Raw genomic sequence first — 15,000 nt, 5'->3', positions numbered from 1 at the left:
AGAATAAAGATGTCAGTCCAACCTATGATAGCAAACAAAACTATTTGTCACCATCAAATGGGAAAGAAAAATTTTCCACAAAAAAAGCAGCTTCAAAGAACTTATGTCTATCGAGGTAGCCCTACATGTACTACAGAAAGGAATGCTTCAGACTGCAGAAAAAGATAAGCACACCCAAGAGGTGACAGCAAAAATGACAAAGTTATGTCAGTGTTTAAGCAAAGGAGGACTAAGAAAACTAATATTAGCCAGGCATGGTGGCACACACTCTAAACCCATCACTCAGGAGGCAGAGGGACAGCAAAAATGACAAAGTTATGTCAGTGTTTAAGCAAAGGAGGACTAAGCAAACTAATATTAGCCAGGCATGGTGGCACACACTTTAAACCCATCACTCAGGAGGCAGAGTCAGGTCGATATCTGTGAGATGCAGGCCAGTATGACAGAGTCTACATAGTAAATTTAAGACCACTTGGGGCTGCAGGGAGACCCTGTTTTGAAGAAAGAAAGAAAGAAAGAAAGAAAGAAAGAAAGAAAGAAAGAAAGAAAGAAAGAAAGAAAGAAAGAAAGAAAGAAGAAAGAAGGAAGGAAGGAAGGAAGGAAGGAAGGAAGGAAGGAAGGAAGGGAGAAAGGAAGAAGTTAACATCATAAAGTCAGCAAAAATGACAAGAATGTAAGCACATCTTTCAGTATTAACTGTGAACATCAAGATCTCAACTCCTAATCAAAAGACATAGGCTAGTAGACTAGATTAAAAACATGAGTTGCTATTCTAATAACACACAAAATAGGTTGCAACCCCAAAATTATCAAAGAGATAAAGAAGGTCACTTCATACTGACCAAGAGAACAATCTTTCAAGAAGATATGACAGACTTAAACATACCTGTGCCAAACTCTGATGCAACTTCATAAAGTTAATGATACAATGCATAAGACACCAATTTAACCCCAACACATTAATAACAGGTGATTTCAGTACCGAATTCCATCAGCAGAAAGACCATCCAGACAAAACTGAATGGGGAAATAATAGAGCAAAACGACATCATAGATCAAATGAATGTATCGTAGTTACTGAGCATTTCATCCAATACAATGCATAAGACACCAATTTAACCCCAACACATTAATAACAGGTGATTCAGTTCCGAATTCCATCAGCAGAAAGACCATCCAGACAAAACTGAACGGGGAAATAATAGAGCAAAACGACAACCCTGGAGAGTGCACGTTCTCTCACCACAACACAAAGCACATTGCAGGAAAGTTGAAAGATCCCCTAGTATCTTGTCAGATCACAATGAACTAAAACTAGGTGTCAGCAGCAATAAAAATCATAGAAATACACAGTTATGGAGATTGAACACACCACTCAATTGTGAATGGTTTACTAAAGAAATAAAGAAGGAAATTTAAAAATCCCTAGAATTGTGATGAGATGTACAAAATTAAAAAAAAATTAAAAATTCAATAAAAACTTTTAAATAAAATATTCAAATAAAAATAAAACACAGTCTACCAAAATCTATGAGATTCAATGAAAGCAGTTCTAACAGGAACATTTACATTTCTGTGTACCTACATCAAAAAAATCAGAGAAAACCCAAAGAAACAGTATAATAATGCCAATAAACAACTAAAGACAATAAATTGGGAGAAATAATCAAATCTGATCAGAAGTTAATGAAATAGAAATAAAAAAAACCACTATAAAGAATCAATGGCTCAAAGAGTTGGCAATTTGAAAAGGTTAATAAGATTGACAGTCTTTAGCCATATTATCCAAAAGAAAGAAAAAACCAAAAATTAATAAAGTCAGAGATTAAAAAACAAGCATTGCAATAGGCACCAGTGAATCCAGAGCAGTGTGAGGTCATGCTTCCAAAACTTTTATAACACCAAACTGGAAAACCTAAAAAGGAATGGATGAGTTTATTAATGCACATAACATATTAAAATTAAGTTAGGAAGAGATAAAGAAAAATAAACAACCTATTACAAGCAATAAAAAAAATTACCAAGCAAAATAACAAAACCCTAACCTAGGCCCAAAGTGATTTACTACAATATTTTATCATAACTTTTTCTTCTCTTTTGACAGGATTCCATGTAGTCCAAGCTGGCCTGGACCTCACGGTAATCTGCTTGCCTCCTCCTCCAGAGCATTGGGATTAAAGTCACATGCCTTCGCACCCAACTTTACCTTACCTTTAAAGAAGGATGAAAACTGATCTTTCCTAAACTATTTCATAAATAGAAGGAGAAAGAATGTTTACAAATTACTTTTATGATGACAGCATTATACTGATAGTCTAAATCAGATGAAGGAACACACAGGCAAAAAGAAAAGTATGGACCAATCTCCCTAATCAAATTCGGTCAAAGATTTTCAAAAAAATATTTGAAAACTGAATTCAAGAGTTCATCAAAAAGATCATCAATCATGATCAAGTCAGCTTCATTTTACAGACAAAGGGATGGTTCAACATATTTCAATCAATAAATATGAATTTGCCACATAAATAAACTCAAGAACAGACACCACAGATCATCTCATTAGTGCAGAAAAGGTCTTTGACAAAAATCCAACATTTCCTCATGATATAAGTCCCAGATAGACTAGGAATACAAGCTACATATATTAATAGAACATATTAATATAATAAATTTCATATGTAAACACAAACCAAAACACAGATTAGCCTAAATGGTCTTGAACAAGAAAAGAAATGCTGGAGTGATCTCCATCCCTGATTTTGTTATACTACAGAGTTAAAATAATAAAAACAGCATGATACTGACATTAAAACAGATGCATTGATCAATGGAACAGGATGGAGCAGTCATATATAATGTATTAGTCACCCTTCTGTCGCTGTGATAGAACCACCATGACCAAAGGAAGAGTTTATTTGAGCTTACTTACAGCTTCAAAGGGGCAAGAGTCCATCTTAGCTGGGAGGCATGGCAGCAGTGGTTACTGGAGGAGGAACTGAAGCTAACTTCTCACATCTTGAAGAAGGCACAGGAAGCAAGAGAGTAACTTGAGCTCTGGCAGGGCTTAAGAACTCTCTATTCCAGCCCCCAGTGACATGCTTCTTCCAGCATAGCCACACCTTCTAAGACCTTCTGAAAAAGCACCACCAACTGGGGACAAAATGTTCAAATACTTGAGCCTATGGAGGACATTCTCATTCAAACCACGACATATAAATTCACAAAACTGCATCCCCCCCGACACAGATCTTTTGTAAAGAAGACAAAAAATATGTATTGAAGAAAAGACAGCATCTTCAGCATATGGTGCTGGTCTAAATGGATGGCTACATAAAGAAGGAAACTAGCCTCTAACTCTCACCCTGTACAAAACTCAACTCTAAATAGATTGAGGATCTCAATATATGACCCAATACCCAGAACCTATTAAAGTAGAATGTAGGGAATACAGCTCATCTTAGAGCTACAAGAAAGGACTTTCTGAACATGATCCAGATGCAGCAGGCATTAAGACCAACAACTGATTATAGGAAACTGAAATATTCTGAACAGTAAAAGACACCATCAGTTTAGAAAAGGCAACCTACAGAATAAAGAAATATCTTTACCAGCTATACAGTTGACAGAGGTTAGTATCTAAGAAGAGAATGCTCAAAAACTAAACACTAAAAACTAAATAAAACACGAGCAATCCAATTAAAAATGCGCAAGGGAACTAAACAGAAAGTTTTAAAAAATGAAATGCAAATGGATGGGAAATATTTTTAAATTTTTGACATTCTTAGTCATCAGGCTTTTACAAACCAATACTACTTCAAGATTTCATTCCATCCCAGTCAGGGTGGCTAGCATCCAAAAAATAAAGGAAGACTAATGCTGGGGAGGCTGGGGAAAGAAAACCTATTCACTATTGATGGAAGTACAAACTGGCCATAACACTGTGGAAACCAGTGTGGAGGGTCGTCCAAAAGCAGACATAGATCTATCAATATGAACCATCTCTAAAATCCTGGGTGTATGCCCAAGGACCCAATATCTTATACAGAGATACCTGCTCACCCATGTTTATTAGTTCCCTATTCACAATAGCCAAGAAATGAAAACTACCTAGATGTCCATCAACAGATGAATGGATAATGAAACTGTGTACATCTAAAAATGAAATAGCTGCAAAGAAAAGCTTAGGTGGCAGTTTAACTCTGTCCATTTAGCAGAATAATAGTCGTGAGTTCTCCCATCAGATCTATGACCTACCCAACCACAGGGTTTTGACCCAGATAACAGTTCTAGGTATGAGCTCTGTCTTATAAAGGAGACCTCTCCCTCACCCAGCAGTAATCTGCTGCCAATACTTCTTTGGCTAAGGTTGGGCTTGCTGCCCATTTCCCCAGTTCTGTGCTGGGTTTTTGTCTGCTTGAGTTTGAACAGGCCTTGCACATGCTGACACCATTGCTGCAAGATCCAAGGAGGCTGAAAGGTGGTTTTCATAAGGTCATGCACATCCTCGCCTGACTCGTAAAATCCCTCCACTCCCTCTTCCACAATGATATCTGAACTCTGGGTGGGCAAAGTTTAATATAGGAGTCCTATCCAGGGATCCACACTTTGAAGACTTATTCTCTATGCTTTGGGCATTTGTACATTTTATGTTCATTGCCCTCTGTTGCATGAGGGGACTTCACTGATGAAAGTTGAGAGATGCATTGGTATTCTCTCTATTCCTTGTTCCACTAAGTTCCATGAGCCTTAAATGTAGAGGTCTGATTGTAAGTATGTCACTTACGGTTGAGCATATCACAAACAGTTCTCTGTGTGTGACCAGTTGTAAATCTCTGTCGTCATCTCTGTCTACTACAAAAGAAGCTGCCTTGATTACTGGTGACTATCAGACTTGTCTGTGAATATAAGGATCCATATTTAACATATAATAAAAAATTACATTTGCCTAGGTATATAAAAGCCTTAGGATTTTCTCTAAGCTCTATGACCTCTCCAGCTATGTGTATTTGGCTCTATTTAAAGTACCACACATGAGTTCCCTCCAATTGTTTGCGCATAAATCCATTTAGGTAGCTGGTGATTACCTCCCAAGATAAAAGTGCCAGCAATAGAGAAAGTTTACTGTGCTAGTCATTGTGGTTATGAGGTCTTAAGTCTGATATTAGACCATTGATTGATTTTTCTCCTATAGTAGCTTGTGTAGTATACTATGAGATCTATTCTTCAGAGAGGAAGCTTTTAAGTTAGCTCTAACTCATGCTCCAAGTTCTGTGTCCACAGTATATACTAACTTCAGAAGTAGGGTTTTTTTATTGTTGAGTTTTGTTTTGTCTCTTTGACACAGGGTCTCTCTATAGCCCCAGCTGGCCTGTAACTCACTTTTGAGACCAGGCTGGCCTCAGACTCACAGAGACCTGCCTGCCTCGGCCTCCTGTGTGCTGGGATTAAAGATGTGTACCCCTACACCTGGCTCAAAGTAGGGTTTTAACTTCAAGTTCTGGGAGATACTCAAGGTCTGAAAATAGTCTGTGTATTGTTGAGGGTCTTTTGTATTACCATGGCCAAAAACTTGAAAGGAGGGTTCTTCTGTGTGGCATTGTTTGAAGTATTATAGCCTTCGGCTATAAACAGGGACTTGTGTAGAGATATTATATGAGTCATTTTTCAGTAGGCTTCAAACTAGTACATTTCTCTCTGGTTTTTCACAGTAGCTAAGCATTATCTCTCTCTCATCTCTCTCTACCTATCTAGGTCTTCTTTCCTTCCCAAAGTACCCAAATTTCCCCCATTTCACCCTTGATTATACCTGTCTCCTATGGTCCCCCCTCTCTTGAGCTCCTTCTTCCTTTTTACATCTGTCATTCCTTATATAATCTTCCCTCTTCCCTTCCAGGTTAAATTCCCCCCACTTTACTTATTTCTCCCTTAGTAACATCTGTCTCCTACTATTCATCTCTCTCAGGCTCTTTCTTTCCCTTAACCTCCCCGATTCCTTTCCATTTGTCTTACTCCTGCAGTTACATAAGTATATACACTCAGATGTAAGGAATTGGTGCAAAGATTCAGAAATGAGGGAGAACATACGTCATTTGTTTTTCTGAGTCTGTGTTATTCACTTAGTATAACAGTTCCTAGTTCCATTCATTTACCTACAAAGTTTCCTTATTTTGTCTATCTTTACTGCTGAGTAGAACTCCATTATGTTAATGTACCACATTTTCACTATCAAATCGTGAACTCACAGAGATCCACCTGCCTCTGCCCTCCAAGTGCTGGGATTAAAGGCATGTGCCACCACACCCAGCTACCATATAATTTTTAGGATTTTTTTTTCTCTGAAAAAATGGCATTGGGATTTTCAGTGGAGTTGCACTGAATCGTCAGATTGCTTTTGGCAGAATGGACTTTCTGCAATATTAATTCTTCCAACCTTTTTCTTCAAAGGTTTAAAATTGTCATTTTACACATCCTTAATGTCTTCGGTCATTTTGACAATATTAATTCTTCCAATTCATGAGCATGGGAGGTCCTTCCATTTTCTGATGTCTTCCTCAATCTTTCTTTAAATATTTAACATTTTCATTTTAGAGATCTTTAATGTCTTTGGTCAAGTTTATTCTGAAATATTTTATTATCTATCATCTATCATCTATCTATCTACCTATCTATCATCTATCTATATATCTAATCTTTCATTTATTATTTTGAAGTTATTTTGCATGGGAGAGTTTCATATAATCTTTCTCTCAATGCTTTTATTGGTATATAGCAAGGCTATTGAGTTTTGTATATTAATTTTGTAATCTGCTACTTTACTGAAAATGTTAATCATTTCTAGGAGTTTCCAGGTGGAATTTTTGGCATCTCTTGGGTATAATATCATAGCATCTACAAAAAGGGATAATTTGACCTCTTATCCAATTAGTACTGCTTTAATTTCTTTGTCTTTTTTTATGGCTCTAGCAAGAGTTTCAAGCATTATATTAAAAAGCAGTGAAGATAATGGACAGCATTGTCTTGTTCCTGATTTTGTTGGGAATGTTTCCAGTTTTTCTCCATTTAGAATGATGTTGGCTGTGGGTTTGTTGTACATAGCTCTAATTATGTAGAGGTATGTTCCCTCTAGTCCAATTCCATCTAGGACTTTTAACATAAATGCATGTTGTATTCTGTCAAAGGCCTTCTCTGCATCTATTGAGATGACCATGTTGTTCTTGTCTTTGAGGCCATTTTTATGATTTATTGGATTTATTGACTTAAGTATATTGAATCATTCCTGTTATCTCTGGAATAAAACTGTCTTGATCATGGTGGATGATGTTTTTGATTTGTGTCTGTTTGTGGTTTGCAAGTATTTTGTTGAGAATTTTTGCACCAATGCTCATTAAGGATGTGGGTCGATAGCTTCATTTGTTATGGTGTCTTCATCTAGTTCGGTGATTAGAGTGATGGTGACTTCATGGAAGGAGCTTGTGAGTTCTCTTTCTCTATCAATTTTGTTAATACTTTAAGTAGTATTGGCTGTGGATCTTCTTGAAATATCCGGTAGAATTTTGCGGTAAATCTATCTGGGACTCGACTTTTTTAGTTGTGAGTTTTTCATTACTGTTTCAATCTCATTATTTGTCATAGATCTGTTTAAGTGGATCATTGCTTCTTGGTTTAGCTCTGGTGGTTCTAAGGACTTTAGATATTCATCCACCTCTTTCAGGTTTTCAATTTTAATAGAATATAGGTTTTTAAATATTCCCTAATAATTCTGGATATTTTTGATGTCTGTTGTGATGTTTCCATTTTCATCTATGATAATCTTGATTTGGATTTGGTCTTCTTTCTTTTGGCTAACTGGGCTAAGTGTTGTCTATCTTGTTTATCTTTCCAAAGAATGAGATCTTAGATTCATTGATTCTTTTTATTGGTATCTTTGTTTCTATTTCATTAATTTCTGCTCTTAGTTTTGTTATTTCATCTCATCTGCTGGGTTTGGGTTTCATTTGTTCTTGACATTCTAGAGTCGTGAGTTGCAATGCTAAGTCATTTCTTTGTGCTCTTTTTGATTTTTTAATATAGGCACTTAAAGGTATAAACTTCCCTATTAGATCTGTTTTATACTGTCCCAAAGGTTTTGCTGTGTTTTATTATTCCTTTCATTTAGTTCCAGGAATACTTTTATTTTTTCCTTAATTTCATCTTTGATCCATTAATTAAGGAGTGTTTCATTTAACCTCCACAAGTTGTGAAGTTACTATAGCCTCTTTGGGTGTTAATTTTAAGCTTTATTGCATTGTGTTCTGAATTCATGGAATTATTTCTTTTTTTTTCTTGTTTTTTTTTTTTTTTTTTTTTTTTGAGGTTTGTCTTGTGCCCCAATATGTGGTCAATTCTAGAAAAACTGCCATGATGGTTGGGTGGAATATTCAATAGATGTTTGATAAGTTCATTTGATGTATGATATCTTCTAGTTCAGATTACCCACTGTTTATTCTTTTTCCAGTTGACCTGTGTATTGGAAATAGTGGGATATTGATGGTTCCTACTGAGTTGGGGTTAATCTGTGTCTTAAAATTATGTAGTACTGCTTTTAAAAAATTGGGTGCACGAGAGTTTGGTGCATCTATGATTATAATATATTGGTCAGTTTTTTCCATCAATCAGAATGAAGTGACCCTAGTTATCTCTTTTGATTAGTTTTAGTTTGAAGTCTATTTTGTCATATATTAGAATTGCAACCCCTGCTTTCTTCTTAGTGTCATTTGCTTGGAATATTTTTTCCATCCTTTCACCCTAAGGTAGCACCTGTCCTTTATGGATAGATGAGTTTCTTGCAGAAAACAAAGATTGATTTTGTTTCTTAATCCGTTCAACGAACCTGATGTCTTCTGTCTGTGGTGTCCAGGCCATTATTTAAAACTATTATTTAAGTTGTTTACTGGTTACTGTCATTTTAATTACTCTTTGCCTTGTTGGTCTAATTTTGCATTTCCATAGTTATAGCTTACTTAGTTTATTCCTGTTGCTTCTTGGGTATAGTTGTTCCTTTCTTCAGTTTTTTTTTTTTTATTGCTTTGAGTATTATCTGAAGAGTTCCATTTGTATACATGAATTCTTTCAGCCTATTCATGTCATGGAAGATTTTTTCCTTTCCCTTCAACTCGAATAGACAGTTTTTCTGGGTAAAGTATTCTGGGTTGGCACCTATAGTCATTTACAACTTGGAATACTTGGGTCCAGGCTACTCTGGCTTTCATAGTTTGCATTGAAAAGTCAGCTGTAATTCGGATTTATTTTCCTGTATATGTGACTTGTAGTTTTTTCTCTTGAAACTTTCAGTATTCATTTTTTGTTCTGTACATTTAATGTTTTTACTATGATATGCCATGGAGATTTTTTCCCGTATATTTGGAGTTCTGTGTGCTTCATGTACTGGTATGGGTATGTCTTTCCTTAATTTGGGGAAATTTTCTTCTATAATTCTTTTGAAGATCTTTCCAACACCATTTATTTGGAAACTTTCTCCTTCCTCTGTGCCTATGATGTGTAAAATTGGTCTTCTCATGGTGTCCTGCACATTTCATTGTTTTTAAACTTTTTTTTTATTCTTTTCTTGAATGATCCAATTTTTCAATTTTTTTGTATATTTGTGATATTCTGTTTTCCATTTCATTCATTCTAGCAGTGAGGCTTTCTGCTGTTGTTTCAAATTGGCTTACTGAATTTTTCACTTCCTTCTTCATTTCAGTCTGAGTTTTCTTAAATATTTCTCTCTTTTATGAACTCCGTCAGAAGTTTATCCCTAGTCTCTTTTAGTTCTTTGAGTTGTGTGTTTTTAAATTAGTTGAATTCTTTGGTCATTTATGATTGTTCTTTTATTTATTTATTTTTATTTTATGTGTATGAGTGTATTGCCTGCATGGATGTTAAGTGTACCCAGGTCAGACGATGTCCAAGGAGGAGAGAAGAAGGAGTTGGAGTCTCCCTGGAACTGGAATTATGAATGGTTGTTAGCTGCCACGTAGGTGCTGGGAATTGAACCTGCATCCTCTGCAATAGTAGCCAGTGCCCTTATCTGCTGATCCATCTCTCCAGCACTGTGATTGTTCTTTTAAATTCTCTGTGCTGGGATACCTCTAGGGATTTCTCATTGTAGAACTCTTCTATAGGAATGGTGGTTGGTGGGGACATATTATTTTGGTTTTTCCTATTATTTTTTCATTGTGGTTTTGGCATGTGGATTTTTTTTTTGTTTCTTGTGATTCTGGTATGAAACTCAAGCCTTCCTTGTTAAGCTGAAGACTGATTCTGTTTGTATTATTGATGTAACTTGGTTGCTTTCTCATCAGATATGGAAGCTGGTTGGTCTAGGCTTCAGGTTCTCTTTTTTCATTTTATATTATAGGAAACAGATGGTTCCAGTCAGGCTACTCCAGGGGTCTCCAGTAGATATAAAATAAATAAATTAATTAATTAATAATAAACAAATAAAATAAGGGGTGGAGAGATGGCTCAGCATTTAAGAGCACTGGTTGCTCTTGCAGACGACCTAGGTTCAAAACCCAGCTCCAAGATGGTGGCTAACAACTGTCTATAACTCCACTTCTGGGGTATCTCACTCCTTCTGGCCTCTATAGGTGCTACATGAGAGGGGGAAACTTACATACATGCAGGTATAACACACACATAAAATAAAAATAAGTCAATAGATGCTATTGAAAAATAAAATTAACAAAGTACTTGAATAGACATTTTTACATAATGGGATTCAAATGGAAAACAAACATATGCAAAAAAATGCTGACTATCAATGATCCTTAGGAAAGATCAAATCAAATTCAGTGTCAGTACACAATCATCAGGATCACCAGAACAAAAACAAAACTTAAAGACAAGTAATGGCCAAAGCAAGTATTGCCCAGGAGATGCAGAAACTGGATGCTAGTGTTGTTGGGAATGTAAAACGGCTCTTCTCCTACGGAAAGCACCATAATCACTCTTCAGGACATCACACAGATACTCTCACAGGATCCAACAACTCCACGTCTGGGTGCACATGCCAACAACTGAAAGCAGCACCTCAGCGATGTTTATGCACAGCTAAGGCTGCAGAATGGTTGACAATAGACAAGCCCCATTCAATCACCCATTAGTTGATGAAAGCTGAAATAAAGCAAAGGTTTTACTCAGTCTTAGAAATAAATTATGTCCTGAAAAGGACTTACGCTTCACAATATATTAGCAAGTAAGCAACTCAACAGAAACAAAACTTTTTCCAAATAATGAGAAATGATCTGAGCAGACACTTGTCCCCAAAGACATATGGAAGACTAAGAAGTATGTGGAGCACTGTTGTGAGAGACTGGGAAGACAGGGAGAGGAAAAAGAACAGTGGTTAATGACACAAAAACAAAGGCAGGAGGACATTAGGTGAATATAGTTAGTAATAACTTATTGTATATTTCATAGCCACATTCCATGATGTTCTACAATATGGAAATATTTAGAATATCATGAGAAATAAAACAGACCATCACAAAAAGACTGTTCCTGGCTTATTCACCTGTATGAGGTATTTAAATTAACAAAAGTCTCATAAACACAAAGACAATACTGTTTGCTAAGGGATGGAGGAAGGGGAAATAACAATGTTGTATAAAGGACACAGTTTCTGTTTTGCACAACAAACTACATGGAGAGATCCATAGCAATCATTGTGCACTAGTGTATCAACACTAGTGTATCCTTAAAATACTTAAGATTGCAGAACTTATCATATGAGTATTTACTACAGTAGAAAATATGCCAACTTTGGAAACATGCTTGGCAATTTATTAACATGTTAATTATTCATCAACCCTGTCACTCAGCAATTTCCAGTGTAGGTATTTATTGTATTGAAATAAAATTGTAGTGCTGCCAAAGCCCCAGGAATGAACATTTGTAGCTGCTTTATTTATAATAGCAAAGTACTGGAAACATATCTGGTATTTGTGGCAGGATTATGCATTAATAAACACCAGTCTATTCATACAATGGGATATTACAAAGTAATATAATGATGTTTATAATAGCAAAGTACTGGAAACATATCTGGTATTTGTGTCAGGATTATGCATTAATAAACACCAGTCCATACAATGGGATATTACAAAGTAATATAATGATGCACTGCAATATAAAGCACAGGATAATCTACAAGAAATTACTGATAATAAATATCATACATAAAAATTAAAGATAGTATGGTTCTATTTTATTGTTTTAGGAGAGGCAAAATAGCACATAACAATGACAGTTTAATTATAGCACTATGTCACATCTGTGGTTATAATTTAATTGGAAGAGTAACTTAGGAAATGTTTTATGATTAGAAAGAGCATGCATTACAAATGTTTTCCTGCTCACAATTGATCAAATTGTGCATTTAAAAGCTTTGCATTTCACTGAAATGTGTATATACTTAAGTTACAATATAGTCTCCATTTTAGGAAAAATATTGAGTATAGACATTAACTATCAGAAGTGTTAAACTATTGCTCAACAGAGCATGTCACTTTCTGACTATATAAGATACACTCAATAAATATCATGAATGATATTTAATAACCACACAATGTGACAGGATATTTATGAAGCCAATTGGGAAAATTCTACTTCAACTAAGGAAAGAAATAACTGTAATGGTGAACACATCTTGAAGCAGATGTAACCCGTTCCCTTTCCATAAACATCAGTAGAACCATGATATAAAAATGTTTATATGTAGGCAGGCCTTGAAAATCTAAAAAGAAAATGCCATCTGCTGGCAGAAAAGCAAAGAAGTTCAGAAAGAAAAGAGTTGTGTGATTATTTTTAGCCCTTCTTTGTAAATGCTTACATGCACAGTCTTCGTTCAGCGGGAGTTTGAGGAAAGCAGGTGCTCTTTTCAAAAACGACACTGTCAAGGTCACTTCCTCCCCAGCATTCCGAAGAACTTGAACCTGAAAATAAACAAGATTAAAAATAATGTTGCTAACATGATTTTTATCCTTTTTAATAATTACAAGCTCTGGGGGGTTATTAATTGGTTTCTCCATCTTTTGTTTCCCCCTGCTGATCAGATATATTTCACAAGTGATAAAAGGGTAAATTATACAACAGAGCTCAAATACACACACACACACACACACACACACACACACACACACCACAATTCTCATGTTTGTGTCCCTGACGTGTGTTCTGATAAGATGCACTGTGAACCTCCACGGCATAGTAAGGGAGGTGTCCTTGAGCTATAGTCAGGAAAAATGAGAGATGAGATCACAAAGCTCACAGAAAGACAAACATAATCTTGAAGCTATTGTACCTACTAATTTAATGAAAATTCATTGGGAATCTATTTTGTACTGTAAAATGTACTAAACTCTCAGCTGTAAGGAAGATGATTTTGGAGGTGTGGACCAGAACACTAATTCTTATAAAGCTTAGCAATTTACTCAAACCTTAGATAAAAAGCTGAATGGGGACCGGAGAGATGGCTCAGTGGTTAAGGGCCTTGGCTGTTCTTGCAAAGGACCTGGGTTCAATTCCCAGCGTCCATATGGTGGGTAAAAGTGGTCAATAACTCCTGTTCCAGGGGATCTGACACCCCGTTCTGATCTCCATGGGCAATGCATGACATGGGTACACCTACTTACATGCAGGCAACACATTCATACACATAAAATAAAACTAACAAATAAAATTTTTAAAGAGCTGAACAATGAAAGGTTGGAGGTACAGTATGGTTGGAGCGCACCCTACAAACACGGCCATAAATTTTAATTTTCATGGAAATCATGGGGGAATTAAGAATCATCAGTGAAGAAGTAGTTAAACAAAGAAGGATATACAAATTATTCTTAAGAATATAATCTCTTTCATGGGAATTTCCCTGTTGCCCGAGAACCCCCTTCCTTACTCAGAGGGATTGTGTCACCAGCAACCCTGGCCAGGGTTCTCATGACACTCCAGGGATGCTACCCTGCAGGAAGAGCCTGGGAGGATAACCAAGACCTCCGTCATCCTGCTCCCTCCACACCAACTGACAGGAAACATGCTGAGTCACCATTAGTTAAAGCATCCCTTTCCTAACAAGTGACACCAGGAAGCCAATCTGGAAAAGATTTTCTATCTCTTAAGGCACCAGACAACAGTGGGATTTCCAGTGACAATGATCAATCAATTAGAAAGAATACTGAAAACAACCTCTCGACCTTATGTTGTTGACTGAACCCCAACCCAAGCCTGTGCATCAAGCATAGTGAATTCCTACTTTAACAAAGTTTAAGGTAAGAACATGGGATCTTTCTATCATGTTAAAAATATTGGTGATGATGCAATAAAAATTATGTCAACCAAGAAAATACAAATTGGAAAGAGAAAAATATAATCAGCTTAATGAATTAGATAAACCACCAGTTGGAAATATGACAAGAACCTTAAAATAACCTTAAAGATGTTTGAAAAAAATATCTTCAATGTTTTAAAATAAATGCAAAGAAATATAAAAGTATAACAAACATCAAAACAGAAGTCATAGAACTTAAAAGCAGGAAATAATTGAAAAGTTTTATGTATTGGTAAAGAGGAAGACTGAACAAGAGAATTCAAGCAAAATGAATAACCAGACATAATAGGTAAAAACAAGAGTACATATGTACATGTATATACGTAAAGATTCTTAAATTATTTTAAGGAAATCCACAATATACAAAGATGATCTATCTTGTTCAGACAGAATTTAAACTGGGAGCACAATAGAAAATGAATCAGTCCAATCTACCATCCTGAAAGTTGACTCAGAGTAAAATATTTGATGAAATTAAATTTTTGTGATAATCACTGAGCAACAGTAGAATAAAACTTCCTGGAATCGGCAAAAAAACTTTATCAAAAACAGCTGTGGGTAACTTTATTCTAAATGGTGAAAAACAGAAAACTTGAATTCCCTCATGTCCTAGTTTGTTTCTCCATTGCTGTGAC

The 15,000-nt window shown here is 35.8% G+C and overlaps 1 protein-coding gene across 2 annotated transcripts in view; it reads right to left on the bottom strand.

Annotated features, from left to right (window-relative positions):
* Window positions 1–15,000, bottom strand: part of Sntg1 (syntrophin gamma 1) — a 910,195-nt gene that overhangs the window by 266,250 nt on the left and 628,945 nt on the right. For both annotated transcript variants that reach the window (XM_008850594.1, XM_008850595.1), the window contains exon 9: window positions 12,872–12,974. In XM_008850594.1, the coding sequence (XP_008848816.1) occupies window positions 12,872–12,974 (103 nt within the window). The remainder of the gene's footprint in view (window positions 1–12,871; window positions 12,975–15,000) is intronic.

This window comes from Nannospalax galili, unplaced genomic scaffold (assembly GCF_000622305.1).
Source record: "Nannospalax galili isolate Female #2095 unplaced genomic scaffold, S.galili_v1.0 scaffold745, whole genome shotgun sequence".
Lineage (NCBI taxonomy): Eukaryota > Metazoa > Chordata > Mammalia > Rodentia > Spalacidae > Nannospalax > Nannospalax galili.
Note: the sequence above shows the minus strand (reverse complement) of the source record. Positions and strands in the feature narration are given on the sequence as shown.